Below are 19625 nucleotides of genomic sequence, written 5' to 3'. Positions count from 1 at the left end.
CGACGAAGGGATCTCGATGGAGAAGGAGAGTGGGAGATGAGAGAGAGAGAGGGAGAGAGGGAGATTGAGAGACAGAGAAAGGGAGAGGATCTCCTTTGTCCATGGCTTTGGTGTTGGGGTCCGGCCACTGGTGAGCAAATCTCACGATGGAGAGGGAGAGGCAGGGCACCCAGAGCCACAGAGCAGGAGAGGAACCAGGAGCAGAAGAGGAGGGAGGGCTTGATGCCGTCGAAGAGATCGGATCTCGATGGAGGGATCTCGGTGGAGGAGAGCGGGAGATTAAGAGACAGAGAGGGAGAGAGGGAGATTGAGAGAGAGAGCGGGAAAGGATCTCCTTCGTCCATGGCATTGGTGTCGGGGTCCAGCCATCGGCAAGCGTATCACGCGATGGAGAGGGAGAAGCAGGGCGTCCGAAGGAGAGGGAGAGGTCGAAGGCACCGTCGGGAGATCGAGAGACTCAGAGAGAGGGATAGAGAGACAGAGAGGGATGAGAGTTTTAGGGCTTCAAAACCTTTTGGAAATTTTAGGCTGTTGGATCTCTGATCTAATGGCACAAAATAATTTTAATATATATATAATATTATATATATATTATTCGGATCTCGGGTCTATCGGGTCTGGATATTTAATATCCAGACCCTATCCGTTTACATGATGGTTTATCAGATCCGGGTATGGATAAACGGGTCCAATACTAATACCAGACCCAGATCCATCAGGTAAATACCCGCATATCTTGGGTCTGGATCTGGTTCGTTGACAGCTCTATAATCAAGTGGTGTGGAGACATTGGTATGACATACAAGTGAGATGTAGGAGTATATCTCATTAAACGTGACCAATTGCTGGGCATTTTGCTGTCAAGAGTAGCTCGTGAATGATATGGGTATAAGTGTCTCTGATCTAAGATCACTACAGTGACTTGCAAGCAACTCACTGTGCTTTGGTGCCGAACTATCTGAATTTCTAATTCAGTGACGGAAGATTTTTAGGTGCAGTCAAGTACTTGCGAAGTCGGCGTGTGAGTTAAGATGGAATTGATCCCTCTGAAGTAGGAGTTAATGCATCAGTGTGTTTTAATTTAGTAAAATTTTGATCAGGATAATCTATGTGATGGATTTGAAAGGTTGAGACAATGTAGTTGACAAATCAGGGTTGACAGTTAAACTCCAGATCATCTTGAATATTAGGGTCAAAAGGATGAATTATACGGTAACCATATGTCAATAGATTCATGAATGATGTTTTACAATCTTTCGATCTATCCGGATATCGGGTTCCATTGTTAGATGGTTACATCGATTAGTACAAGTTGTTCCTGTGCTACCGGCTTAGGTTCGAACCTATGGGGTCACTCAAAAAAAATTTCGATCGATCATGTGGCTGATCGATGATTGAGAATCGTTCTAGGCAAGGAATGTCGTATCAGACCGAACCGTCCGGTACGGGGCATGCTGAACCGTCCCAGCAGAGAATTGAGATAGTTCCGACATGAAAAACGGCACATGCCAGTGCTTGGGGAAGAAAAGAGAGAACAAGAAAAAGAGAGGAAGAGAAAGAGAGAGGAAGAAAAAAAGGGAGGGAGGTCTGTCGGAGGGGCCGTCGGAGGGCCTCTGACGGGCCGTCGTGGCCATCGGACGGCGTAAATACCTCCCTCTGCTCCGCAGCATGAAACAAGGGCGATCCATCCCTGTTTTTCATTTTTTTAAAAAAAATATTTTTTTAAATGAAGCCGGCATGGAAATCCAGTGTCGGCTTCATTTTAAAAAATATTTTTTTAAAAAAATATGAAAATAAGGGCGAATTGCCCCTGTTTCACACCGCGGAGCCGTAGGGCCCGTTAACGCCATCTGCGGGCCACGACGGTCCGCTGGAGGCCCTCCGACGGCCCCTCCGACGGACCCGCCTCCCTCTTTTTCTTTCTTCCTCTCTCTCTATTTCTTTCTTTTTCTTTTCCGGTTTGGTTTCATTTTTCTTCGTCGGTTCGTGTCGGTTCGGAACGGAACGGAGGCGTGCCGAACCGTACCATCGGCCGGTCGATCCGACCATCGGTACTGGTTCTGCAGATCTTGGTTCTAAGGTTTAATCGTCAATTTGATTGATGGTTAATTTTGTACAAAAGTTGCAATAAATTAATTCACTAATTGTTGGTGAATTAAAGAAGGATTGATTAGCGATTAGATTACTAATTAATTCAATTTGATTGAGCATTGAAGTTGGATTAAATTTAATTGAATGGGATTCAATTTGGTTTGACCCAATTAGGTTATGGGATGATCTAATCGTTAAGGGTGTTCGATTCCTGATTCGAGCTCGATTAATTTCTAATTTGATTAGGATTTAATTGAGATCATTTGCTACCTAATTGGATTAGATAATCTAATTGGGTCTAACCTAATTTGGTTGGGTCAAGAACCTAATTAGAAATGAATACAAACTCGAATTTGAATGGAATAAGAACACCCCATGCGCCACCTTTCACTGTGCCCTGCCTCTCCACACGTGAAATTGGTTTTCACGTGGAATTTTTTGTGCCCAGAAGCTGTGTGACACCTTCTTTTGATCCTCTCACACACCTTCTTTTGATCCTCTTTGGATCAGGATTTGGTTGGTTCAAGTATGACTTCGAATTGGTTTGAAATCAAGCTTAAACCAAGAGTCCAAGTTTTTTGGGACTTCATTGCCACCAACCAGCTTTCTTTCTCACGCGCAAACAAATTTTTGCGTGATGTGTTTTGCGCCAATTTGAGTTGTGTCGCCCTCCTTTCTGAGTCTCTTATGTGTGGATTAAATCTGATTTAAAAAGGAATTCAAATTTGATTTGAATTCGTGATAAGATCAAAGACTGTTTGAAGCTGAAACAGATTATCCAAACTCTACATGGGATGCCACCTTTAAGAAAGGCTGGTTTTTGTGTGCCAAACCACTTCAGATTTGGCGTAAGAAAATCTCAGAGAGTGCGTGAGAGATCTAATAAAGAGGGGTGGGCGTCCGTACATGAGAAAAAGAGTAAGAAGATCCTTTTTGGTGCGTGAGATCTAGGGTGGGGGTTCTAGGGTTTCCTAGTTCCAATTTTGTGAGAGAAAAATAAAAAGAGTTTTGTTTTTCTTCTTCCACATCATCTCCTCCTTGAGATCTTTTGATTTGGAGGTGTCCGTTTGATCTGAAGAAAGGGGTCTCCTTCAACTATCCAGAGTCTTCGTCGCGAGCTAGCACTCCCGGGAAGGACGATTTGTTCAGAGCTTCGAGTGGATCACCTGTAGAGGTCGGGCATGCTGTGCGGCTGCTTGGCATCAGGAAGAACCTCTTACCATGTGCATTAGCAGCGGTGATCGTCAATCCGCGATCAGGTAATGGGTTCTGAACTCATCGGACAGATCTAAGCGTTAGATCTGATTCAGGGCATCGATACGATCGATGCAGTGTTTTCTTTCAGATCAGATTTTTTTATGCAATATTTTCATGTCATAGATCCTTAGGAAGGTAGTTTAGATCTGATCTAAAGCATGTGTAGGAGATTAAATAGTTTAATCTACTGCTTCTACTATAAAAGTTTTAAAAATATACATGCTTGAACTGCCTGTTTTCCAACACTTAGGTTTTAAGTGTGATACAAATGCAAAATGAGTCATGGCTTTCCTAAGTGATGCTCTGGTCTTAACTCCATGAGATGGATCACCTAAAATTAACTCCTTAGGGTGATTATAGTCATACCTCCATTCCTTTAGTAGACTAGATGTATGTTGCTCATTTTGGGGTTGTGGTTTCTCTCCTTCAACCTCTTGTTCTTCATCTTCTTTTTCTTGCGAGGGATTATCTTCAATGGTCATTTCCTTCAATTTTTCTTCAAGAGTTCCTGCATCCACATCAAGCTCCTCTTTTGCTTTAAGGGAGTTAGTCTCATCAAAAATAACATGCACCAACTCCTCTACTATTAATGTTCTCTTGTAAACACTCTATATGCTCTATTATGAGATGAATAACCTAAGAAAATGCTTTCATTAGATTTTGCATCAAATTTTTCTAGTTTATCTTTACAATTTATTAGGATAAAATATCTACAACCAAAAATTTTGAAGTATGAAATGTTAGGTTTCTTTTTTTTGTGAAGCTCATATGGAGTTTTTTTTAAAATTGGCCTTATTAGTGCTCTATTTAGCATATAGCATGTGGTATTAATAGCTTCCGTCCAAAAATAGTTTGGTAGATTGTTTTCACAAAGCATGGTCCGTGCCATTTTAATTAAAGTCCTATTCTTTCTTTCTATCACCTCATTTTGTTGAAGTATCTTAGGTACAGAAAAATTATGATTAATTTTATTTTTGGAACAAAACTTTTCAAACTTATGATTTTCAAATTCGGTGCCATAGCCACTTCTTAGTTTCAAAACCTTACATTCATTTTCACTTGTTATCTTGTTAAATAAGTCAACAAACATTTCCAAGGCTTCATCTTTATAAGCTAAGAAACGTATCCATATAAATCTTAAAAAATCATCTATAATTACAAAATCAAATCTTTTTCCACTAAGACTAGTAGTTGAAATCGGTCCAAATAAATCCATATGAAGTAGTTCAAATGGCTTAGTAGTTGAAACAATGTTCTTAGATTTAAAAGATGATTTTGTTTGTTTATCAAGTTGATATGCTTTGCAAACTCTATCATTTTCAAAATTTAACTTGGGTAAATTTTTTACTTAGTTCAGTTTGATTAAGCTAGCCAATGAATTCATGCTTGCATAACCTAGTCTATTATGTCAAATCCAACTAAATCGAACTAAGATTCATTTACTTTAGCATTCATAGCAACTAGACATTCAATGTTTTTATTTTTAAGTTCATCAAGATCAACTATATAAATATTGTCATGTCTCTTTCTTATAAATTTAATGCTATCATCAAATGAACTAGTTACAATGTAATGTGATGATTTAAATGAAATATTAAAATCTCTATCATATAATTGACTAATACTAAACAAGTTATGCATGAAACCTTCTACTAGCAAAATATTTTCAATACAAATGGAGGAAGTTATCATGATATTATCGAGATCAATTATCTAGCCTTTATTATTGTCTCCAAATGTCACCACACCTCCATTCTTTGCGTCAAGAGAGATAAATAGAGATCTATCTTCCGTCATGTGCCTCCAGCATCCGCTATCCAGAAACCATCTCCTCTTATCTCTCACGGATGCCAAGCACACCTCCACAAGTAATCAAATAAATTTAGGTACCCAAGCTAACTTGGGTCATGGGGGGTTAGCATAAATGGTTCCTTTTGGAACCAAATTTGTTTTATCTTTTGCTTATTTGTATTAAAGATTTTGGTTATATTAACATTCTTGCATTCAATGAACTTATGTCCAACTTTGTTTTATCTATAGCAAGTTATGTTTCTACTATGAATGTGAGATTTTGTAAAAATATTTTTTAATAAATTTTGTTTCTTTAATGGGTTATATCCTATACAGGCTTTATCAAATACCATCTTTAGATTTTCAATTAGCATTTGTAAGTTTTGAGAACTTAATATAAATTTATCTACTATGAGTTTTAATTTGTTTACTTCCTCTTGTAGGGATTTATTCTCTTTTATTGATTCTTCTAATTTACTTTGTAATTCCTTCATATCTTCTTACGGCTTACCTTTATCCTTAAGAATTGATTTTCTTTCTTTAGTTCTTTATTTCTATGAGATAACTTTTTATAGTCACTAATTAGATCATTGAAAGCATCATATAATTCTTCAAAAGTAAAATCTGAAATTGAATTATCATCACTTACCTCATCATCATCAAGTGCCATAAGGCAAAGATTTGTCTTCTCTTCTATTTGACATTCTTCCTCACTTGAAAAAGAATCCTCATCATTGCTCCGTGTAGCTTTGTATGCCTTCTTCTTTGCCTTTTTGAAGCTTTTCTTCAAAAGGGGGTAGTCCATCCGGAAATGTCCGGACTTCTTACATTCATAGCAAAGAGGTTGCTCTCTCTTTTTCCTTTTCTCTCTTTGCTACCTTCTCCCTTATTATATCTTCTCTTGGGCTTAAACTTCTTTCTTCTCCTCATAAACTTCTTGAACCTTCTTGCTAACATAGCCATCTCCTCATCATCTTCCGAATCTTCTTCGGAGTCACTTTCTTCTTCATAGATGGCAGCGGCTTTGAGTGCTATACTTTTCTTCTTCTTTACCTCTTCTTCCTTGCCTTGGTTCATGTTGAGCTCATGCGTCATGAGCGATCTGATAAGCTCCTCCAAGGCTAACTTGTTTAGGTTCTTTGCCTCGTAAATGGCGGTCACTTTTGGCTCTCAATTCTTTGGCAAAGACCTAAGAATTTTATGCACAACATCACTATTAGAATAATCTTTTTCAAGACTCTTTAAATCAAGATATTGGTTAATCTAGTGAACATTTCGATGATAGTTTCATGTGGTTCCATTTTGAATAGCTCATACTTGTGTACCAATATGTTTATCTTAGATTCTTTGACTTGATTAGTATCCTCATGGGGGACTTTAAGTTTATCCCAAATTTCTTTGGCCGATGAACATGTTGATATCCTATTGAACTCATTTGCATCCAAAGCATAATATAACACATTCATTGCTTTGGCATTGAGTTGAGCTTGCTTTTTGTCATGTTCATCCTAATCCTTTTCAGGCTTGAAGATGGACACGCCATCAATGGTGATTGTGGGTGTGTGGACCATTCATTATGACATTCTACATGTCATAATCTTGTGCTTGGATAAATATTCTCATTCTTGCTTTCTAATAGATGTAATTTATCCTATTGAAAAGTGAAGATTTATTGGTTGATTGTCCCTCAACCAATGAAGTCCTAATTGGATTTGCCATTAAATCTTTAGTTCAAAGAATTGAGTAACAAGTGAGCACCTGCTCTGATATCACTTGTTGCCCAAGGATGGCTACTCAAGAGGAGGGAGTGAATTGGGTATTTAAAATCTAAACTTTAATTGTGCTGAATTTACTACAAGGGGCTTAGTGGAATAAATTAAAATATAAGAAATGAATGAGAACAATGAAGAAAAGATCACACAATCACAAATATGATGCTTTTATAGTGGTTCGGCGTCAAACTTGTCACCTATGTCCACTCCCTAAATAAACCACTTGAAAATTCAACTATAATCACTCAATTGATTACAGTTCGATTGTTTTCTTTGGGTTGACAATCCAATCCGATTGGTTTTGACTAAGGCTCACCAACTACAACCTTACAATGATTGTTTTTCGGACTAACAATCAACCCCGATTGGTTTTATTTTTGGCTCACCAATCAAACCAATATACCGTCCAACTCTAGGCTTGGACCCTAAGTTTTTCATCCCAAGAAACTTGAAAGAAAATAAAATACAATCATAATGAATACAAGATTAAAAGAGTTTAGAAATGAAAACTCTATGAAGCCCAAAAGAAGAATTTTGAGTTGAATGCTTGTTGGCTTGATTCTTCTCCTTGAATGCTTGAGAGAAGTTGGTGGAGCTCTTCAATGCTTGTGCCTTGACTTCTCTTACTTTTAGGATGATTGGAAGGATAGAATATTCTCTGAAAAACTCTTCTTTCACTTCACAAATTGGCTCACACAATAAATGAACTGAAGTAGATTTGAATGCTCTTCAATGAGCGTTCCAAAAGTCTATTCAAAGTTCATAAGTGTTCTATTTATATTTCAAGACTTTTCCATAATTCTAAAGCATTTGGAGAGGCTTCATTTAATATCCTTGCCGTTGAAAACACAAAACTAGCCGTTGGAAACAAGATGGGGTTGAAAAAGTGCAGAACTGAAAAAACTAATCGTTACAGTAACTTAGTCGACTAACTTTTCTTTGAGTCGACTAAGTGCTTCACTTAGTCGACTCAAAATTTTTCTTAGTCAGCTAAGTCTCAGACAACTGAAAAATGGGTTCTGTCTTTTGCTGCTTCACTGCAACTTGGTCGACTAATTTTTCACTGAGTTGACTAACTCCTCTATCTTGGTCGGCTCAATTCTGACTTGATCGGCTAAGTGGGCAATGCTTGAAAATCAGCCTTTTTGTTTTGTTGTTGTCCTCTGAGACTGAGTCAACTAATTTCTTGACTTAATCGACCAAGACCCTATCTTGATCAACTAAGTTGAATCTAGATCGACTAAGTCTCCTAAAACCAAAAACTTGGCTTTCTGTCACTGATACTGAGTCGGCTCAAATATTTTCTTAGTCGACTCAAATTGCGTGCTAAGCATGCCATGAAGTTTTTGACAACCTTTCTTCTTCAAATTCATTTGTAGGACTTGTCTCATTTACTTGATTTTAATCATCATTAACCTTCTTTTTAAGGTGTGTCTAGTCTAGAATTTCTTCATAAAACTCTTTGAGTGGTGGTGCTTCATTTAATCGATAAAAATCACTTAGAACAAGGTAAGCACTTGGAATTTAAACTATACATCCTCAAAAACAATATTAGTAACATAACCAATTATACTCAAATGCTTTTGTTATCATCAAAATCAATTCAAGGGTCAACATAAGTGATAATCTAGAAGGCCAAGCCAATTGGTTCATGACTTAAACAAGTTGGTGTTCAGTTTGACTGTACTATTCTGGAGCTGAAACCTTCTGTTGAATTCTGCTCACTCTTGTAGAGGGTAGCTGTTAGGTAACCAGCATATTAAGTTTGAGAAGGCAACTTCTACACTTAAAAGTTGTTATGCTGCTTTCTAAACCGTGAAATCCTCATTGGCTATTTCTACTCTCAAACATATATGTACTGCAAAGTGGTTGAGAAATTTTAAATAAAAATGAGATTGGCAAGAATCTTTTTCCACACCTTATGTGCTTGATTTGCAGTCTTAATTGCTTGCATTACTTTTCCCTTCAAGAAGAAATTTCAGTGAACTTAAATTGATATAATTTTTGTCCTTTAGAGAACTAAATGAAGGCCACACAAGATCAGAACTAATATCTAACCTAAAAACTATGCCTCCATCTGCTGGTCTTTTCTTATATTTGTTGCATCAGCAAATGTTGGCTACAGATTCAACACAGCTGATCAAACAATTCCATATCTCTTTTACTTTTAGTACATTATGAGTATATTTCAGTAAGAGTAGCAGTCAAAAGACTCAAAACTGTATCAGCGGGAAAGAATTAGAGAACCACATATGGGATAGGGATGGGTTGGGACAAAGGGAAGAAAGAAAGGAAGGGAGAAGAAAAAGGAAGGAAAGAAAGAAGGAAGAAAGGAAAGAGAAAGAAGAAAAAGGAAAAAAGAAATGTATGAAGGGATAAGAAAAAGAAGGAAAAAGGAAAAGAAAGAAAGGAAAAAAAAAAAATAAAAGAAAGAAAAGAATCTAGGGAGAGAGACGGAGGATATCTACTAAGATGCATGACTGAGGCAGCTGGATGGGGGCAGGACAGCAAGGCATCCCATTGCATGGAGAAACCAGGATACCCCCATCCCATGAGATTTAAAAGCTTGATGTTGGATCTTTTTGTATTCCACCTGTGCTTGCTTTGATATGGTAATAGAACTAATATGGTGATAGCAAGGGTAGGTTTGCTGCTTGCTTCAATTCAAAATTCAGGAACACATTTTATTATCACAAGAAAAAGTAAAACAAGTAAAGGAAGGAAAAAAAACAGAGAATGATCCAAACTATCTGCACATAAAAAAGGAACAAATTCTTTTTTTTTTGATACATTCTTGCTGAAGCATAGGCCCGTAGATCTATATTGTGATTGGAAAAGCATTGAGCATTGCTCAGCTTGGAGGAGAGAGGGGGGAGCAGTTAGAAGATAAGTTGAAGGACTCCAGTGGTGATTGGCTAATAGAATTCTTAGATGGTAGTTCATGGGTGTAAGAAACTGGAGTGAGCAAAGCATCAATGGGAGGTGACATTTAGCTTTGTAGGTGTAAAACTGGTGGAGGGTCCCGAATGGGTAGTTAAGTGCGCTTGGTGGGTGGGTTGACAGAACCATGTAGTGGGAGGATGTTTGATCACAAGGTGGGTGGCACTGAGGGGTAGCTGGGCTGGTCGAGGCAGCAAGGGGGTGTCACTGGCATAGAAATGGAGGTGGTGTCAAGTGGGTGGTGGGTGCTCATGCTAGCATCATACAGTACTATTGAAGAAAGGAAAAGAGAGGAGGAGGGTTAAAGCTTGATTTCCTATGGCTTTTGATAATGTTTTTATTAATATCTGGCATGCATAAAATTTTGTAAGTCCATTTATCCTCTTTTTGAGTGGGTGTAGAAGTTGGTGATATGGACCATTCGTGTACAACTAGAAGGGTTAGAAAAATAAGATTGGATACCCTTCCTATGTGTTCCATAGGAAAGAGAAGGCAAGATACAATGGATTCATAGTGTCTCTTATAAGAAAAGTCTTGGAGAAATATGCTATATTAAGATAGTGTTTGGACTTTGGAGGATCAATAGCACAAACTAGAGATCAGTTCCAAAATAGAAAGGTGATCACTCACACGCGAAGTGTTCTTACATTGGGTGTAGGTATCAAGTTAGGAGAAAATCCAATTAAACTATTTTCTAATGAGAGGAAATAAATAACCATGAAAGCATTGTCCTTATAAAGACAATAATGCTAAAATATTTCTTTCCCATCTACATGATTTGCCATCTTCCCTTCTCAACATCTCTTCACAACCTTTCACACTAGGATCTGCACTAAGCAGTTCCCCAAATGACAAAAATTGGAATTTTTGAAACATAAGTAACGAGATCAGATGTCAGCTTATTTATATAAAATGTCAAATCTATACATGTATCCATCAGACTGCTTGATGTAATTTTAGTTATTGCTTATTATAGGTGACAAAAGCTCCACCCAAGGTTGGCTATCTTGGTATCGGACCTCGTATCGATACCATCCTATTATAGTATTGGTATGTGGTACAGTACGTGATGGTGAGACGTACCGATTGTCAGAACAATATGAGACTACATATCAATTCGGTTTCAGTATGACACTGTATCAATCGGTATGGTAGACCTCGATTCCACCCATTCAGCATCCACTTTGGTCATTATAGTTATAGAAGGGTTCATGCTTAGAGATGGTTATAGTCTAGAAAAAGGTTGATGTGTCCACCCCACTTTGCATCACCACAGTCCTTCGCATGGTAGGCATGGAAGTTGCATGTGCTAATGATGTCGGATGAATTTTAGATCTCAATGATGTAATGGATCCCATACAGAACTTCATTGATGTGTATTCAGCTAATATTTTATTTATTAACCTAAATGAAGTTAAAATAGTGACCATAGAAGTGGCATGTGATATTGGTGAAGGATAAATTTTAGATTGTAGGATAGTCCTAGGGGAAACTAATATGGCATGCGAATCCAATGAAGATCCTCTATCTGTATGTATTTTTTCGTTAATATTTTTATTTCTCAAAGCTTACTTAATGTATCCATGTGTGGGTGGATGGATAGATGGATTAAGGGATGGATGGATGCATGCATGCATATGACAATGAAATGGAAGGTGTTAAAATGTCATGAATACTTTTATGAGTTTTTCTAAAGACAACAAAAATATTTACATTTTAAACAAACTTATTTAAAATATCGTTAGTTCTGTAAGTTAACTTTGCATATTGTTTTGTGCATTTTCTTTTTATTAATTGTTACAAACAAGATTTATTGTCCTTATTGATTTTACATATGCATTTGTAGGGTTATTGACTCATATACTATGGTTGGTGGTTGATTTTAATCTTTTTAACCAACATTATTGATAATGATTGAGTTGATTGGGTGGGTTTCAAACACAAATAGGTTTTAGGTAGAGCCTTAATCCTTCAAACTTCTCCTTTTCTTGCATTATTGAGATAACAAGACACCATATGTAAGCACAGACTTCATATGTTTTCAGAGCTTTGTTATTTCTATCTGTGGGGTCTATTTGTTATGTAATTTCTAATCAAAATCAAATCTGCCTACTTTCTCTCTAAAAGTTATGTCCTCTTATTTTTTCTCTTTCTAATTCGTTTCAAAGATAAATTGGCCTAGAAATTTGATTTTGATGATTGTTGCAGCTGGAGTTTGGATATTTGAAATAGAAGGCGCTATCTTTTGTGCCACTTTCAATGTTGTTCTTGATTATCTCTACCCATCCTTGCCCCTCTCTTCACCAGGACCATGGGCAACACTGTTCATTAATCAATGAAGTGTGAGGCGGGCCTCACCTCCCTCCTGATATGTATGTATGTATAGAGCTAAACTTGGCTATACTTAAGTGGATCTCTACTCTGATCTAGTGAGGTCTACATTGAACAATGGGTTCTAATATCGATGATCTGAGCTATTGGATATGATCTACTATTTTTAGACTGTTTATACACCAAAAATTATGTGATTTGGAGACCTCTGGCTTATGCATCTTTTTCCATAAAATTGATAGTCTTAATAATATGGAAGAATATATGATTCTTTAATGGGAGTCTTAATAATATGAAATAGTATATGGTTCTTTAATTACTTGATGCATAGGCTAAGGGTATAATACCCAAAATTTTCAAAACAGCCCAAGCAAAAAAAAAAAAAAAAAGCCAGCATGTGCTATACACGTGCTGGGCTATGGACAATTAACCAGTCTTGAAGGAAATATTTCTTTCCTTCTCCAATTGAGACTCCTATTTTAGATAGGAGTCGAATTTTTCTCGGCTTCTACCTCCTTCGATCAGCCCTTTAAATAAAGGATTGGCCTCTCCCTCAAAGCAGCCATCAAAAAACACTACCGATCAAACCTTCTTTTCTTTTTTCTCCTCTCGAAAAGCCATTGTTCTTGTTCCTTTTGCTATCGGAAGCTAGGGTCACCGATCGCCATAATTAAGGTAAGGTCCTTTAGTTATCTAATTGATCCTTTTTCCTATCTTTTTAAGGCCTCGAATCATGAATTAAGGCTGGATAATCGTTGGGTTTGATCGAAAATTTGGATGCCTTGGTTAATTCCCCTATTTTCAGATTTAGAACTTTATTGTCTCCTTTCTTCGGCTATCCTCACCGCTGGCACATGTCGCCGGTCCTCTACTTCCGACCATTGGTCGTCGGCTACCTACCATCAGCCATAATTTCTCCCTATCTTCTTCCTTTATTTTGAGGAAGAAGAAAAATCCTTTGTTTCGCCAAACAAAGAAGCAGAGAGAAAGAAAAAGGTGAAAAGAAAATGAGAAGGAAAAAAGAAAAAAATAAGGAGATAGAGATTCTCTCTCTTCCTCTCTCCCTTATCTCTCTTTACATGCTTCCACTATTTTCTCTCTAGAAAGTTTAACTCTCTCTAGAAAATCTCATTCTCTAAAAATGTATCAAAATTGTTTCTCTCATAGAGTTATTTGGATTTTTGTGAAGACCGTCAATGAATTCGAATGACTGTAGGGAAGCGGTCCTAAATCATAGTTGTTGGGCAATGTGCTGGCATCTCTCTTGGTCGGATCCAGATACTATTAGATTTGATCACCCATGATTTTTATTAAACCATCTATACACTAGTTGAATCATGATTTGATAAAATCATCTTGCTCGGACCGATTAGGATGTCGGACAGTGTTGCTTGATTGGTCATGTTCCATTTTGTTACTCTTTACTTGATCTATGAACCGAATGAAGGATCTCAAGTCCTATTGCTTGGAATTTGAGTTGATTCTGATAGGGGGTTTTGAACCGCTTTGTTAGTTCGACAATATGCCCACACCATCCAAGCCTTTGTCGAGCATTATAAGATCCAGTCTTTGTTGATCTCTATTGAGTTCTTATAATTTAGCTGTTTTGATTGGATGAAGTTACTTAATCGAGTTGACCACTAATCGTCGAAGGGCATAATGATCTCTACTTTGGTTCTTATTGGATATTTCTAATTTTGTCATCCTTGATCTATGTTGAACACCTATCTCCTAACCTAATTTTGATCGATGAAGTTATAATAATTAGACCGATCTAGATCGTTGGATGTGACTAACCATCTCCTATCTTTTCATAGTTATTCATATTCTTCCTAATTATTGGACTTGATTTTGTATAGGGGTGTGATCGTCTTGATAAGATGTCCAATAGTGGATTCTACAATATGATCTCTTTATTAAAGATTTGAAATAAAACTTCTAAAATTATTTAAATCTTGTTAGAGTATGTATAAGGTAAGTATGAATCATCTTTTTGAGATATTTCATCATTTATTTTGAAAGCAAATAATTAGTTTTTGATTTATGTGTTTGATTTATGAAACTGTATTTTGAATAAAAAGTGATTTGAAAATTTAAGATTTCTAGAATATTATGGTTTATTGATTTGTTATGAAACATACATCTGTTGACTTGAATTATGATATATTTGTTAACTTGCAAAAAGTATTTTTGTATGGAACGGATTCGAGCTCTCAACCTATTTTATTATGGATTTTGCTAATGGGGATTATGCATTAGTACCTTGGACCATGTCAATGGGACTTATGCATTGGCACTCTGATTGAGCATACTATTTTTGTTCTGGCCCTATCACAGGATATAAGTACAGTCATAGTTAAAGCTATCGAGTTATATGTGGTTTGATCTGAATCGGATTTTGATTATGTTTGCATATGGACATTTGAAAATATTTGATATATGTTCTTATGTTTATTTGTGATAATTATTTTTGAATATTATATCCTATGATAATATTTGAAATGTTTAGTTGAGATATTCATTACTGGATTGTTGAGCTCATCATCTGTTTTTTATTTTTCACATTCAAAAGCTTAAATTATGAACATAGAGATTATTTAGGAGAGTTTTAAAGGCTAGATTTGGCACTATTAACTTCGTTGAATTTATATTTGTTTTTGTTATTTTAATTTTTAATGGAAATTTATTTGACTTAATATATTTGAATTGGATATCTTTTGGATTGGTTAATAAATTTAAATTTTATTTTTTTATTATTTTTTATTAATTCCACTATGTTGCATTGATATTGTTTGAAATGTCTTGGAGGCTTGTGGAGAGAGCTCCATAAGTATGCGGTAATTGTTGAGACCTTTGGCTTGTGTCTTGTGTCGGGGGTGTGACAATTTATATGGTCTCAGAGCATAAGTAGATAAATTATGACACATGGAATCATATATAGAATGAGTGTAGATAGATAGATGCTAGGGACAGGGTATAGATCAAGGTTTGCTGTACCGGTACCGGACGGCATGCTAGTGCCGGATTGGTACGGTACGGTATCGGTACCATATCGTACCGACACACAGTACGCCCGGGCATATCGGTCCGGTACCGGTACATAATTTTTTTTGATTTTTAATTTTTTTTTTTAGATTTTTAAAGTTAATAATTGATAAATACAACCTCAATATGGCATTATATTGCATATTATTGACATATTTGGGTTCAATTTGGAGTTAGATTGCGGTACAAAGACTCTTGATCCAAAATTTCAAACATATATTTATTTATATTATATTTCAATTATGTCATTTTAAAATTAAAGAAAAAATATATAAAATATGCATTAAAATGTATCTAGATATTTAAGTACAAAGCGCAATAACTGATATACGAACCTTAAGATGTGCTCTGCATTTAATTTCTTGTCGAGTGTCTGTGACGCTCGTAGATATCTGGATCATCAATATAGTCTGAAGGGACATCAGTCCAACCCTCTAGCCAACCTGCACCGTACTCTCGAATATTCATCATCCCATAAGGCATCCTCTCTGGATTGTAAGACATCTCAGGCCTCTCGCTAAAATTCTGACTCTGAGAAGTATCCTCGAGATGATGGTACGGTTGTGGAGGAGCCTATCCAAATATGTCAGTAGCAAAATCTGATCCGTAAGATGCTCTGCATAGGGTAGTAACCACTAGAAGATGATGCCTCAGATGCACCATATGCATATGGACATAAGGTGGCTGTGGATAATAGGATCCATAATGCGAGGATGATCCAGATACATCCATGGATCCTACTCCACGTGCAAGATTGTCCGCAGCTGTATCATGTGCTGGACGACCTCTAAGAGCCCATCGTCTATATGAAATCGGCTCTCCACGATCTCTACCGACTCGTCCATCATGATCCCTATCCTGTGTGACATGCGTAAACTGAGACTCACCGGTGAATCGAATATCACCCTGTGGCTGTCTCATAAACGGTGGTCTCCTGTCTTCCAGTTCCTCCCTGATCATCAGATCCATGGCTACTACTACCAGTATCATCATCACTCTCCCTGGTGTCCGTATCTGAACCAGATAGCTCCTGTACTCTCGAGAGTGGTGCATGTACAACTGTCTTTTCCTTTCTTCCCTTGTGCCCCTCTGTGACCGAGTTTCCTGTGATTGGGAGGATGGATGCCTTCTTGCTGGCTGTCGGGAGGAACGTCTATACATCTCTCGCTCGAATCTCTGGGAAGATGTATCGGATAGCGAGTCGTGTGATGAATGAGTCCCTTGTGTCCCCTCAGATTGTGGCTGATCAGCTGGAACCCTATGTGGAATATTTTTTTTTGCCCATTGCCCTGGATCCATCCTGATCTCCCTTGCCACCACACTGGCTGGTCGTGGAGGGGATCCTGGCTCATCAAGCTCTGGCTCCTGTTGCTGACCTGCAAGCTATCCGATGATCGGATCGTCATCCTCGTCGGCATAATCATCCAGCGTCGGATCAGTGTACTTTAACTGAACTTCCTCCTGAATACATTTTAGCCTCAATCTCAGATTGTAGTGAACATATACAAGATCGTCGAGGCATTTTTGTGTCAGACGATTTATCTATTTGCTGTGGATAAGGGCGAAAGTGGACCAATTACGCTCACAGCCACTAGCAGAGACTGTCTTAGAAAGAATACGGACAGCCATATGTCTCAAATCTTCTGCTGACGTTTCAAAATGAATCCACCATTCAGCTACAAAAGCAAAATTATATATCAAATTTGATGATATTATTAAGCAAAATTACATATCAATCTACATTGCTCATTATTGATATGTAATTTATCTGGATTCATCTACTTTTTGCTTACGACAGCTGATGGGACTCCAAAACTGTCTGATCCCTCTCTAAACTATTTCGTCTGAAATAAAATATATTTATTATTTATAAATATATCAGATCGAATTCAGTTGAATAATTATATCTATTTTAAACTAGCATACCTCTTGCAGACACAACGACGCGATTTCTGGATCGGGCACCATCTTATATATGACATTGCGAAGAGCGGCAAGAAGCTTGCTATCCATATCTATCCTCGGAATAGTATACTGAAATCTCAGTTTAAGTAATAAGCTGCAGATAAATTTCAAGACTGATTAAGCACAATTTTATTTTCATGCTTCGAAAAAATATTTTAAAATATTTTTGAATCCAAACTTACCAGCTAGATGCAAATCTCTGCCCATCTGATAGTCCCAATGGCGCTCAATAATGTTAATGAATTCTTGAGCATGCTTGGGATCATTCTCACTGATCTGTTTCTTTGCCCTCTCTATCATGTAATATAGGAAGCCCATCTGGGGGTATCTCTCGCTGTCCACGACGCGAAGCACCTCATATAAAGGCTTGATAGCCTTCATTATCTTCTCAGCCCGCTGCCAAAATGGCTGACTCGTCACCAAGTTCTCCACATGACTTCCATCAGTGCCGGCCCTCGCATATCTGCTTTCCTGCCACTCAGCACTGACAAACATCTGATGTAGGATTGTTTTCTTCTAAAGAAGACTATCAAGTGCTATGTAGTTGGTAGCAAACCGTGTGATACCCGGTCGTATGATCTCCTCCCAATATACATCCGCATCAATGAAAGAATCCATGTGTGGTTGTAGATGAATCTAGTAATAGTTTGGGCAATCTCCACTACCTGCTGCACCCTACGAATCTTTCTGATATCCATCAATATATGATCAATGCAATGTGCAACACATGGGGTCCAGTATATCTGTGGTCGCTGCTCCATCAGCAACTCTCCGGCAGTCTTATATTGTGGTCCGTTATCTGTGATGACCTGCACGATATGCTGCTCACCCACTGAATCAATCACCTCCTCCATCAGACCAAGGATATATGTGGCATCGTGCATCTTTTCAGAAGCATCGATTGATTTGTAAAAAAATATTTTTTCATCACAGTATGTCAAAAAATTAATGATGCTCTGCCTAGTAGGACCTGTCCAACCATCACACATCACTGTCAGACCGTATGTAGGCTATTTATTTTTGTAAGAAGCAATCCATCTCTGTAAATCCTCCTTATTGCTGTCAAGAAGCTGACCGTAGATGTCCTTAGGTCCTGGAGGATCTACACCCTGGCCGGCAGCCTCTATGGCTGAAATAGCAGATCGATAGTAAGGATTGGCTGCTGCATTTACTGGAATATGGCTGAAATGAAACCATGATCCAATAGCTCGCCACATATCCTTCTTCTTATCTTTTTTCAGCATACTGTCAATTCTCTGCTGCTTTGAATCCTTGCTGGGCAAAGCATGTGGATCCAAATTCTGAATGCTGGTTCCTGTTGGAATATCTCTGGAGGATCTCCTACTGCCAAAAGCTCCCAACAAAGAAGACATGCTACGTTTGCTCCCTCTACCACCAGGCTCTCTGACTGAGGTAGTCCTCCTGAACTCGAATTCTCCCCTACCAGTCGTTGATCCAGATCCTGATTCATAGCATGATGGTCTGAATCGGTCTCTGTACCGGGCCATCTCCTCCTGCTGGTACTGATCCGCCAAGCTCGCATGAATGGCAGCCTCAATCTGTGCCTCCTCATCATCTGGAGCAGAAACCTCCTCTGACTCTCTAGAGTGATAAGAAGGTGGCTCTGCAGCTCGACGGTCCACTTCGATCTTTTTCTGCTTTGCCCTTTCCTTCGCTGCTTTCGAATCAGCAAAGTACTTTTTCATCAATTATCGGACCTCTTGCGGATATTTTCGATACATCGACACATCAGGATAACCACCAGCTAGATGCTGCTTCAACCTAGTCACTCTTTGAACTCTGTGTTGCACCATTTGCCTCTCCAATGATGCCGAGCCGAGAGCATCTCGCCATGATCCCAACCGATGTCACGCTCTTAATCTTTTTTCTTACTCATTTCTGCAGATATAACAAAATACTAATTATTTCGAATTACTTGTAATATAACACTAATTACATATATTTTTTATTTGATAATATTTTTTACTATTTAAATATTTATAAAAAATTTCAAAAAAATCTCAAGTTAGATTCAAATATTTCAATTGTTTTAAATCACTCTAAACATTATTCTCAATTTCAAAACTAATACTGATTTTTTATTTTTTTATTTTTTTAATAATTTTTATATAAATAAATATATACTATAAACTAGCTGATTAATTAAAGTGAACGAACGTCATGCTCTAAATTTTTTTCTTATAAATATATGCAAGTATAACAAAACACGATAGTTTTACGATAATTAAAATAATTATATATAATTTTAAAATAATTTTAATAATTATTTTAAAACTTATAAATTTAAAATAAATATGTTATATGCTTCAAATAATATTTTTAAATTAATAAAATATAACACTATTTTTATATATTTTTTATTTTATAATTATATTTTTAAATTTAAATAATTAAAAAAATAATTTTTTAATT

At 37.2% G+C, this 19625-nt stretch overlaps 2 protein-coding genes across 2 annotated transcripts in view; one reads left to right on the top strand and one right to left on the bottom strand.

Annotated features, from left to right (window-relative positions):
- LOC105034305 (uncharacterized) overlaps window positions 1-19625 on the top strand; it is a 95274-nt gene that overhangs the window by 67925 nt on the left and 7724 nt on the right. The window lies entirely within an intron of this gene.
- Window positions 15576-19038, bottom strand: LOC140852919 (uncharacterized). Its single transcript, XM_073246838.1, has one exon. The coding sequence runs from the start codon at window positions 18896-18898 to the stop codon at window positions 18203-18205; it is 696 nt and encodes a 231-aa protein (XP_073102939.1). The 5' UTR covers window positions 18899-19038; the 3' UTR covers window positions 15576-18202.

Source organism: Elaeis guineensis, chromosome 12 (assembly GCF_000442705.2).
Source record: "Elaeis guineensis isolate ETL-2024a chromosome 12, EG11, whole genome shotgun sequence".
Classification (NCBI taxonomy): domain Eukaryota; kingdom Viridiplantae; phylum Streptophyta; class Magnoliopsida; order Arecales; family Arecaceae; genus Elaeis; species Elaeis guineensis.
The sequence above is the reverse complement of the archived record's forward strand: the minus strand, read 5'-3'. Positions and strand labels throughout refer to the sequence as shown.